The 11,850-nt window shown below is 46.6% G+C and overlaps 1 protein-coding gene across 2 annotated transcripts in view; it reads left to right on the forward strand.

Annotated features, from left to right (window-relative positions):
• EGFLAM (EGF like, fibronectin type III and laminin G domains) overlaps positions 1–7,328 on the forward strand; it is a 75,047-nt gene extending 67,719 nt beyond the window's left edge. For both annotated transcript variants that reach the window (XM_084505090.1, XM_084505091.1), the window contains 5 exons: positions 2,172–2,250; positions 3,062–3,205; positions 4,551–4,634; positions 5,633–5,736; positions 6,237–7,328. In XM_084505090.1, coding sequence (XP_084361216.1) covers positions 2,172–2,250; positions 3,062–3,205; positions 4,551–4,634; positions 5,633–5,736; positions 6,237–6,391 — 566 coding nt within the window. In that variant the 3' untranslated portion in view covers positions 6,392–7,328. The remainder of the gene's footprint in view (positions 1–2,171; positions 2,251–3,061; positions 3,206–4,550; positions 4,635–5,632; positions 5,737–6,236) is intronic.
• The last annotated feature ends 4,522 nt before the right edge of the window (positions 7,329–11,850 follow it).

An 11,850-nucleotide genomic window follows, 5' to 3' on the forward strand; every position in this document is an offset into this window, starting at 1 on the left:
AGGGAAGTGGGGTTCACATGTTTGTGGAAAAGTGGGCATGCCACTAGATGGTCGGTGGAAGGGAGATGCTTATGTTATAGAAAATAAAACCAGAACATTCTTGTTTTGTTTTGTGCTGACTCGCTGCAGAGTGTGGAAGTTACTGCCTCAACAGTAAGTACTGCAAATGATATGAAAACTGCTCTGTCATTGTGTGCCTGTGTCTGCTCTAGCAAGCTGGATGCTGGATTTCCATTAAGTCTGGCAATTTTCTGTCAACAATCCAAAACATTTTCTGGCATTATGTAGTACTTCCTTCAGCCTCATCCAGTCAATATTTGAAACTGCATCCAGAACACCTGCCAAGTGCAGCATGGTGGCTGTAGAGCTGGCCCCTGCGTTTGCAAAGCAGTGGGGCCAGGCAGGTGCTTTGCAGGGGTAGATGCTCCTTCAGGTCACTGCAGCTGCTCAGACTTTGCTCCTGCTTGTCATGAGAGCTTTGGTGCCTCTTGGCTGAATAGCAACGCGAGGGGAGTGAATGTGTTTGGTACAACATCTCTTTACTGGCCCTAGTCCTTTCCAGTTGTGAAGCTCCTGCATGCATTAAGGGTACTGCTCGAATTACCTGGTTTTCTGTGGTCACACTCCATGCAGCCAGTGAGAAGCACAGTGAAGAGCAAGCAGAGATAAATGGACATGAAGTGCTACTATGCAGAAGAAATCAGTGAGAGGGAAAGGGCAAGGGCTGTGCACGGCACCAGCCTATTCCTCTGCCGCAGGCAGAAGCAGCTAGGTGTTACTGCCAGCACGGGACACGCACAGGGAGGAAAAAGGCTCTGACACCCTCTGCCTCCATCCGCTGTGGTCGGAGACTGTCCAACACAGAAAGCATCAGAGTGAGCAAGCAGTGTCTGGCCAAGCCCAATGCATCTTTTGCAATCTTACAGCACTGCTGGCAGGCTGCGGGCTGTGGTGGTTTCTTTAGACACATTAGGCAGCTTTCCTGATTTCACTATGGATGGAAACAGACATTTGTCACTATCTAAAATTCTCACTCTTGGCACTTAAAGCTCAATTTTGTATTGCTGTTGTTGGCTGCCAGACTACAGCAATTGTTATGTATCTGTGTTACAGTGAGCTCTTAAAGCCTAGCCAGACTCAGTATTGCACAAAGAGAGCAAACATCCATGCACTGAAAAGCTTGAAATCTATATAGATGGGATTAGCTGTGGGTTGAAGGGATTAGTTCTCAATAGGAAAATAGGATGAAGTTAGCTATTTCAAGGAATTTATAAAACTGGCTTATATTAATGCAGCAGGCAGCTATGTGAGCTCAGCAGCAAGCTGTAGGATGCTCACTCAAAAGTAAATCTGTTCAGGACAGCACTCACAGGCTGCCAGCAGGTCTATGTCAGGCATGTTCTGTGATTTGCATCACACATCTGAGTTAATTTGTGAATGTTTTTTTTCCCAGTGGGAAGCAGTACATGAGCTCTTGTGCTGGTTGGAGTACAAGCTGCCCTCCCAGTGGGGACTGGGACTGCAAACCACAGCTCTGCCAGGGGCTGTCCCTGGGAAAGAAGCTGGGGGAACACCAGTGAGGTCTGGGCAAGACATACTTACCCTGCCAGACAGCACTGCTGTGCGTGCTGAATGCACGGGCCAAGAGGCTTTGCACGTTCAGCCTCTGTCCTACATCCTTTAGAATACTCTCGGTTGCTTTTGGTAGACATAATGGGATGAAGGGTGGCTTGGATGTCCTTCCCAGAGCTAGCCTCTTCCTGCAATGCTTCCCAGAGGTGCTCCACTGCACCATGGAGAATCAAGGAATACGAAAACAGGGATTAAAACAACAGCAATAAAAAAAAAAGCAGCATTTTCCCAATACTTCATATTTTCCTTTACTAATGTTTATGGTGGAACAAGACAGTAGGCCCATGGTATAAAGTCAATGGTTTGAAATTCCCCAGCTACTGCCCCTGTATTTATATACAACCTGATGGTTCCTTTTTGGAAGTCAGTGTCCGTGAGTTCAGCTGGCTTCTGGGCCATCAGCAGGTACCTGTCAATGCAGGACTAAATCAATAAAACAGCCTTTATTTATTTATTTATTTATTTATCATTTTTTTCCTTCTCTTTCCATGTCAGCTAACATACATAATTTTTTTTTTTTTTTTTTTAATACTTTTCAGCCATTACAGAAGCAATTGAAATACCACAGTTTATTGGTCGTAGTTACCTCATATACAATAATCCAGATATCCTGAAAAGGTAACGTATCTCCTGTGAGCATAAGTGATTGTACTGGTTCTTTACTGTTACAGTGTTGGGAGCCTCTTGTGGCAGGAAGTTGTATATTTAAGTGTTTTAAACTATTTCTGCCATAATTGTATATATTTCAGGAAATATATATTTTTTATACATTTGCTTATGGCTTAGCTTGTTACAATAGATAAGCATCTTGTAGCCTTTGAAGAAATATCAGCGTACATCTGATATGGAGGAGGACTGGTGTGTGCTTTTTGAGAACAGAGAATAAACATACAGATACTTCATCCATTGTCCAAGGGTTTAAACTCTTACTCTAGACTAAACTTTAGGTCCTCAGACTTCTATTTGGCTCCTCTCTAAAAGATGTCCAAATTCCAGCAAATTTTGCAAATTTTATTCTAGCAATACCAGCCTCTATTTCAACCACTGCTTCTGGAAGGTTTGCCATATGTCCTCACCTGCAGATCCATACCTCTCACCTCCCAGGGCACCCAACCTACCAGACGTTCTCAGCGTCTACTTGTGAGACTGCATCTCACATGAGATGGGGAAAAAAAGTATTTTCTCTTTCTTGCATGGAATAACCCAGCGTTTGGGATTCTGGGGAACCAGATCCAATTCCACCACTCTGAAATGCTGGAAATGGGGCTGTGAACCACAGTCCCTCACAAATGAGAATGTAGGCAAGTTGTTAGACAGTGTCCAGCAGGATGGGGGGACATGAAATGCTGCATCATCTTCTAGGTTTGTTTGAAAGAAGACTGGCTCAGTGCAATATTTTACTATTATTTCCTTCTCTTACATTAAACAGGGTATCAGGAGCAAGAACAAATGTGTTCATGAGGTTTAAAACCACAATGAAGGAAGGTCTTTTGATGTGGAGGGGAGACAGTCCCATGCGACCTAATAGTGATTTCATTTCTCTAGGCCTTCAAGAAGGAGCACTAATATTCAGGTAAACTATCACATCCTTATTTTTACTGCATACAATGCACTCGGTGCTTGAAGGAACCAAGTTGAAGGAACTTCAACTTATGTTTTGTTCAGTGATAGATCCAGTTCTTGTCTGGGAAAGGATACAAGCTGAAGTAACATGCGGCCAATTTTACATCACTCTTCCTCTCTCCCTAACAATTCTTAAAACATCATATTTTTACAGTGTTTTTGGTAAAAGTCACCCTCAGAGGGTAAGAGTGCTGTCAGTAACTCCCCCCATTGCTCTTGCCATCTTAAGTAAGTAGACCAGGTGTAGGGCTTGCAGAGAGAATGAGGGTCAAGGAAAGAAATCCTTGCTAGTGCCCATGCTCACTGTAGGCTTAGTCTTCATTGGATACTTGGGTGTGCACATGGGAGCAGGACTCTCACCTTCTTAAACCCCAAAATAACCCTCCCTGTTACACAGGGACAGCTGGCACCAGGCTTTGTTACTGCCACCACTAACACAGCCACTTGTTTAAGAAACAAATAATATTATTGTCAAAAAGCAGTGTTGGGAAATGGCTTGTCTCCTGTTCTTGCTCTCCAGAATTGTTTTCACCCTTGCAGACAGTTAGGCAGAATCTGTGCAATGTTCTGCATGGTGCTTTATGGGACTCGTGCCTTTTGAAAACCATATCTTTCCTCATGATCCCACTTCTAGGTAGCATCACCTCCAATTTGTGAAGGTAGGCTCAGGTGTCTGGAACCCAGAAATTAAGATGCCTGAAGTGTGAACCTGATGGGGACGTAGTGTCTGTTGAGTAATTTCACTAGCAGCAAAGAAATACTGAGCTTCAAATGAACCCTGGAAGTTCATGATTATCTCTGTATTTATATCATTAGGTTTCATCCTTTCTAACAACACAGGTCTCAATCTTCTCTGTAATGCATGCTTTATTTGACGGGTAATAGTTTATTTAGCAATGGAGTTTAGCAACCTCTCTCCCATTAGGCCAAGGATTTGTAGGTCACTGACCATCACAACCTCCTGGCTCTGGGAGGAAATGCCATGTAGAAGCCCTCTCCTTGCTGCCTGTGCCAGTGATGATGTGGTACGCTCTCTGACCTGGGCAGAAGGGAGCTTTGTGTGTTCCTCCATGAGCCTGACTTTGCAAAATAAATGCATCACCACTGGGTTTCCAAAGGAAGTTACGTGCAAAATCTGATCCAAAGGGGGGCTCTGGGGGCTGAGCAGATGTATGAAGCACAGAGCTAAGGTGCTCAATCAGTGTGCAGGGAGACAGTCTTTGCAAGGGAGGTGGTGGTAACACTTTACATTATGGTTTGGCATGTGTGGTTCTTGTTTTTCATTTTAATTGCAGCTACAATTTGGGCAGTGGTGTTGCTTCCATAGTGGTGAACGGCTCTTTCAGTGATGGGCGGTGGCACCGGGTGAAGGCCGTTCGGTAAGTGGCCCCGCTTCATCCCAGAGGCAGCACCGCAGAGGAGCCACCACAGCTCCCTCCCTGTTCTCGCGGTACTTTGGGGCTGAGCCACGAGCAGCTCGGCTGCTGCAGGAGGGCACACACAGAGATCATTGTACTGGAGGTGGTGGTGCCAGCTCTGAAGGCCAGCACAGCTCCAGGCAGGCTGCCAGCGTCACGCGGGGCTGTTCCCAGGCGCTGACAGGCCGTCTCTCCAGCCCATACCGTGCGGGTTAACTGCATTTCTCTTCAGCGTCTGCATTCTGAAATTCCCTAGTGAGCACTCCGAGGACTGGCACAAGAGTTGGAGCACGGACCGTGGATGCCTACTTTCTCTGTTTGGGGGAGGTGCAGGCATCTTGCAGTGTATATATAACTCACATTTATAACTCATTACCTCATGGGAGGCCAGCGTGCCCAGTGGGGAAAGCACGCATCTCTGTCCTTGTGAGATGTCAGTTCCCTGGAAATCACAGACTGATGTTAGCACGGTTTGTCACCAAATTCAGTGAGAAGAGAAGCTGACAAGTGGCTTTTCTGTCAAAGCAGTTATTAACCATTTATGAAGAGGAAGTGGCCTAAAAGCTCCATCAAGAAAGGGGCCGTTTGAGCAGGGCGCTTCTCATGTTTTACCTCAGCTTGCCTTTTTTCACCTTTCTTGTCTAAGCTTCTGCAGTTTACTTTTTATATCATGTCTGATTTTTAAAAAGCACATCAGCACCTGCCCATCCTCCCCTAGCTGTGCAATTTACTCCTTTTCCAGTTTATTTCTCCTCCAGAAATGTGTCCCCACCTTTGCAGGTCCCTGAAAAGAAACACCCTGAGGGGTCAGGATTGCCATAACCTGTCACTGCCTCAAATCAGCCCCATCCTCCACCAGGCATTGAGTCCCCTTGGCCTCCTGGCAGGGGGAGGATGCTGCTGCTTCTCCCACCTGGCTGTGGGCTGGATGCCTAAGAGCTGTTTGTTTTTCATTTCAGGGATGGGCAATCTGGCAAAGTAACTGTGGATGATTATGGAGCCAGGACTGGTAAATCCCCTGGCAAGATGAGGCAGCTAAACATCAATGGAGATCTCTATGTAGGTGAGTGCTTGCTGTCCATGTTCAGCACCCAAATGTGTTTTTGTGCTTGCAAGAGTGGCTACAAGCCAAGGCATTCCAGCTCAGTCTGAGTCCAGGTGAAGGCTCCATGCAGCAGCCTCTGATCCTCCACAGCCTGGTTTCTGAGGGAAGGGGAGCAGTGGTAGGAGAAGGGACTAGTACCAAGGTGCTCATTGTAGTCCCCAGCAAGTAACATTAGCTGCAAACCCTGCACATTAGTGGGAGCCTGGGCACAAGCTTTCCCAGTGCCCAGGCTACTTATTGCTACAGTTTCTGCAATAAGTAATCAGGATCCACTTTCTTTCTCTTCTGCTTATCCTCTCTGAGTGCCCAAAAGCTGTATTTAAAAAGCACAGCACAACCCACAGCACAAAAATCACCTCTGAGGTTTGCTAGGAAGCTGTATCTCATTGTTGGGCATGCAGTGGGCTGAGCAAGAGCACATGTTGGTGAAGAGTGTCTCATTGCTTCCTTTTCCCCAGGTGGCATGAAGGAGATCGCCCTGCACACCAACAGGCAGTACCTGAGAGGGCTGGTGGGCTGCATCTCGCACCTCACGCTGTCCACCGACTACCACATCTCCTTGGTAGAGGATGCAGCTGACGGGAAGAACATCAACATGTGTGGGACCAAGTGACAAGAGAGGAGACCTGGAGCTGAGGACTCATCCTGTGCTTGCGTGTGCAGCTGAAAGTGAGCTGGCTGCCGCAGCCCTCCACAGCCAGACCACAGTCACCATCAGAAGATGACAGAGCCAAAGGGAAACCCTAAAACAGAAAAGAACATTTTCCCTCTCCTTTCCTCTGCTGACCAAACCAAACTGAGTATTTTGTGTAGGAGCCGTCCCCTTTACCCGCTGCGTGTTTAGTGAGTGCTAAAGGTCGTGCGTCAGTGCAAACGGCAGAGAACTGTGTGGTGTTATGAGTAGCTCAGTGGCTGTGTTGTGGTCCATAGGTTGTCTTTTTTAATGTCAAAAAGGGCAGTCTTTAAACACCTGCATTCATTCCACCTTGCAATGGTACAACTGTATTGTGCAACAGATACATGAGCAGGCAACGTATCTATGCATTCAAATATATGTCCCCAAATCAGCAGTTCTTCTCACCGCTCTGATTTAGCTAAGTTATGTTTCATCCCATGTAAATAACAGCTGCAGTGAGTGGTTTCAAAATGTTGTTGTTTGTTGAGGAGGAAAGTTCTTAAAGTCTACTTTTTTACTACAAGCAACAAAAACCAATGAACCAATTTTATAGGAGTAATTTTATACTTGTATATTTTTTATAGCAGCAGCAGACCTGCTTACATGGTATAACTTTTGACATTTAGGTGTACTATACAATTAGCTCTTTGCACACTTTCCTAAAAATAGCAAAGTGACCTGTGGTTTCAGTTGGTTATATGGAAGGCTCAGTGTCTGTATTATACAGTTTTGGTGGAGATACTTGTGAATTATAACCAGTTTTAAATCTTTTTTTTGTTTTGTTTTGTTTTGTAAATTTTGACAGTTTAAAATGTACATTTTGAAGTTTTCCTGGCTTAAACAGATTAAAAGGTTAGGAGGAAAAAAGTACAAACTCTTGCTGCTGTGGTATTTTAAATCACAATTTTTAATACTGAAAAATGAGAAAAGGGATGTGCAAGAGACCTCGGTAGGTCACAGACCTCTTAAAATAAAATATTTTCTAGGCAGTGGACCAACACTTGTGCAACCTTGATTGCCAAACTGTAATTTAAGCAGGCGAAAAGAGTGCTGTTGAGACAGTAAGGAAATGATCCAGAATTTCATAGTTTGGAGATTTCTGGGTTTGTTAACTCTTTGTCTGAAGCAGAACTATGAGCTGTCAAGGGGCAGAGGTGCCCGAGAAGCACTGACTTCCCTGCCAGCATGGGCTCACCTGAACGGCAACGTGCTGGGAGGACCTGATGTGGCAAAAGCAATGGGAAACAGGATCATTTGGCTGCTTTTTTACTGTGCCCAGGGTGCTCCCTGGGAACCAAAACACGTTTCTGAGTCTCATCGCATCTAGAGCTGGCTTTGAACAGCTGCAGACTGTAGGGAGCAAATGGCAGGTGGTGCTAGATGTGAGCACATGTGAAATAGCTTCTGAGGAGACCACAGCCCCTCTTGTATGTACTGATGGGAGATCTCAATTGTTTGGGGTGATGATCTTGTGCTCCATGCAGACCTGGCAGCAGTGGCCGAAAAGAGATGCTGGGAGTTAGAAACAGAAAGAAACAGAAGAATATATGATGGTGCCAGCATGTAGCATGTGCACCTGTGCTCCATCCCCTGCTGAAATAGCACTGCAGAAAAAATAATAAGGAGATAAAAAAAACTAATAATCTAATAAATAAGCAGATGGCAGATGAGCTGGAGACGCACATAGCTTTTCTCCCAGGAGAAACAAAGTGTTTTTTTGGTTTGTGGAGCCCTATGGGGACAGAGGTGTATGGTCATGAATGTATGGTGTATGTGTGATCAGAAGAAAAAAAGGATAGCGTATGCATCAAATGACACTGAAGTACATTGTCAGGGTATGGCTTTAAACTGAAGATAATTGGAATTTGATGCTACTGGATAAAAACAGGAAAAGTGCTAAGAGTTTGAAAATGGGGTAAAAAGGAAAAGCTGCGGAGGCTTGCTGGCTGCTAGAGAGGAAAGAGTTGTGTTTTATGTGCACTGGGGTTTTCCCAAGCACCAAAGACCTGACCCATTCCAGCACATGGCAGAGAGATCTGGCCAGTCAGACCCCTTGTCCTGGGGGCCACTGTGCTGCTGGTGACAGGGGCAGCGCCAGTCCCAAAACTGCATCACTCCCTGCTCTGTCACGTGAGCCTCTTCATTTCCATCCTTTAGTTTCTGTTGCAGGGTTGGAGAGCAGTTCCAAGGCAAACATCTGGCAGGAGAGAACTCTATTTTAAGATAATTTACTGCAGAGTAGCTGGTGTTTTGGTACAAGGCAATATTTCTCCAGAACAAAAGCCACTCTTTGAAAGGCAGGGAGGGGGGCAGCTGGTAGGAAATACCTCTGTTGTTGTGGAGAAGGAAAAGCAGCAAGCTGCAGCTCTGCGAACGCCTCTTCCCAAATGTGTGTATCACCACGCGGGAATTTGGCGCTGGCGGCATTGCCCCACCGCAGCGCAGGCTGAGCATGAGTGACACAGCTGCACGGCGCCGGCGGGGGGCGAATAGCAAGGATGCTGTGAGGCTTGATTGCTTTAAAGAAAGAAAAAAAATAAAAGAAAGAAAAAAAAAAAGTAGTGTTTTCTGGGACTTTTTAGAGTGAGCCTGAGAAAATTCCAGATGGAGAGCATCCCTGCACATGCATTTGTGGTCTTCCTGGCAAAGTTTGGACATGCCCCTGGGCTTCCAGCACTCAGCAGGCTGAGCAGAACACTGGTGCCAGGAGTGCAGGCGCGTCTGACCAGGTGCAGGGGCTCGGCCACCCCTGGAACTGGGCTAGGGCAGGAGAGGGTAAAAGGGAAGGCTGCATGGCAGAGCACTTAGTCATTTTCCCAGGAACTGGCCTTGGATGTGTTGCTTGCTTGCCAACGTTCTTCATTAACTCTATTATTTATCACCCAGTATATATCTGAGGCTCAGTGCAACCCTGGCACTGCAGCACAGCAGGATGCACTTGCACCCATTGAAACTCCTGTGTCCTTTTGCTGCAAGTGCCTGGCTTTTCTGGAGTAAGCTGCAGGGCATGGAGACTGCTCACCACATGGCCACCATTCCCATGTTCTGGCAGGACTTTCTGATGGGTCAAACAACAGGCTTTTGAATTTGGGGCAACTTCAGGGGCTTTTGCACATCCACTATAGCTCCAGAAGCCCTTGGAGCTGGTTTGTATCTCTTTGGTGGATTTTGTCACTTTTGAGTCCTGCTTTACATTTCAAATCCCCACGGCAGAGGTGGCATTCAGGGAACAGCTGTCCATGCCTGGGCCCTGCAGTGACCTGTGAGGTAAGTGGTGGCTCTGTGTGCTTCTGAGCAGACTGCTAAAAAAAAAATAAAAGGGGAGGGGTGGAGGGAGGGTGGGGGACAGACAAAAATTCCTACAGAAGAGCCATGGAAATGCAGCTTTGTATCCCCAAATCCTTGTGCCTCTCTTTGCAATGTAATCCCCTTCCTAAATCTCAATTCTTAGTTTTCTTCCTGATTTTCCACACTGATCCTGAAAAACCCTGCTTGGTGCCAGCCTTGGATGGGACAAAGCAGGGTCTGTGCTGTGCCTGGGAACCCAGGGGACAGTCAGGATAAAAGGGATGGTGGTGGCAAGGGAGAAGGACGCCCACCATCTGTTTTTGGAGGCCACTGACTGTTTTTGGGAGCTGCTGCCTGCCTTTCCTTCCCACAGGGCAGCATGCCTTGCTGTGACCCAGCCCGAGCCACCTCCCCAGGGTCCAGCTTCTTCAGCAGAAAAGCCTGCTGAGGACAAGACCAAAGGACAAGGACAAAGGCTGTTGAGGACAGGATAGTCCAATTTTTGTGGTAGGCAAAGCCTCGCTTTGGTGGTGGTGTGTCCTGGGTGGTCAAATTGAGGGGCCAGGAGTTCTTCTCCATGCCAGTCCCCCCACCTTGGCCCTGAGGTGAAGAGGAGGGGGCTGCTAAAGTTACGCTTTTCATTACCCAGACTTTGCTTCTGGGAAAACACTTTAAAGCACCGGATAAAAATGCATCAGTGGTTTACTCAGGGAGAGCAGCAGCCCCATCCTATCAGCCGGACACTTCTGTCTGTCAGCAGCTTACTCCAGGGGCGGAGGGGGGGGGGGGGCAGGCCTCCCACTCGCTCCCATTTTCCTGCAGTTTGAGTCACTGCGGGTGCCCTCTGTCCCCGCGGAGGGGTGAGGACGTGGCTGCCACCCCCGTGCTTGGGCTCACCGGTGAGTAAGCAGCAGCGGTGCCAGGGCCTGCTGCTCCCAGCAGCCTGCAGGCACTGGCCCTCAGCCGTGTCCCCGAGCAGGCCAGGATGAACCCTGCACTGGCTATGGTGTGTGAAATGATATAAAAGATCACCTCTTCAAGTCCCTTTTTCATCCTCAGCTCCACCAGCCCCAACTCATCTTTGCCCTCTCATAAAACCCTGCCATGGAGAGTGCCCAGCAGCACTGCGGGCCTATTATCCCCATTTCACTTGTATTTCCCCTCGCTGTTGGAGCATTATTCTTTGTTTATTGTGCACAGGACAGAGACAACATTGTTCCTCTCCCCATGTCTTTTTTAAGCTTCCTTCACTCTTCCTCTCTGAGGAAAAAGTGGTGCTGTTCTCTCAATGCCAGCCTCACCGGCTGCTTTTTCCTGCACTGTGCATGGTGGCGAGATGGCAGGAGTAGGAGTGGGGATGTCACTGAGGTTGCTGTGGGGCTGGCAGCCACAAAACCTCGGATTTGGGGACTGGGTGGAAGAAACAGGGCAGCAGAAGTCCTGTCCGGCTTGGAAGACAGCAGCTTTCAACCCCTGTGTTTGTTTTGCAAGTCCTTAAATATTTTCCAGTGGCAACAGCAGCAACTTTTGTTGTCACCTTTCATGGACACAGAATAGTTTCCCTCATTTTTTTTTTTCAATTTTCTTTATCTTTTAAAGACACAGAGAGGTAATATTTAAAATGTTCTTTACAATTTCTATTGCTTCCATTTTTTTCCCCTCGCAACATCTTTTAATTTTGGCATCAACGAAGCTGAATTCAAAAATGAAATCACCAATTCATCATCCAAACAAGCAGAATGCTTTTTTTTCTTTTTTTTCTTTCTTTTTTTTTTTTTTTTTTTTTTTTTTTTTAGCACTAATAAGTGATTCATACACAGGGACTCTTGCCTTTATTCATGGGTTGAGAATAACTTTTTTTAACAGCAAATGCAGGGAAACACTGGATGCTACTGCTACAGGCAGTGATGTGTTAGGAGCAGCTAGCACTGACAATAAGCAAGAAATACAGTTAGGCAAAAGATGATGGTACGTGTGGGAATGAGGACAGGAAATAATGACATTTTGAGTCATCTCTCTGCACTCATGTCCTCATGGTGAAGAATGGGACCATCCCAACTCTCCATCACTACCTAACTTTCAAACTTTGACAGTGTATTGCTACAGCA

Source organism: Aythya ferina (genome assembly GCF_964211825.1).
Source record: "Aythya ferina genome assembly, chromosome: Z".
NCBI classification, from domain to species: domain Eukaryota; kingdom Metazoa; phylum Chordata; class Aves; order Anseriformes; family Anatidae; genus Aythya; species Aythya ferina.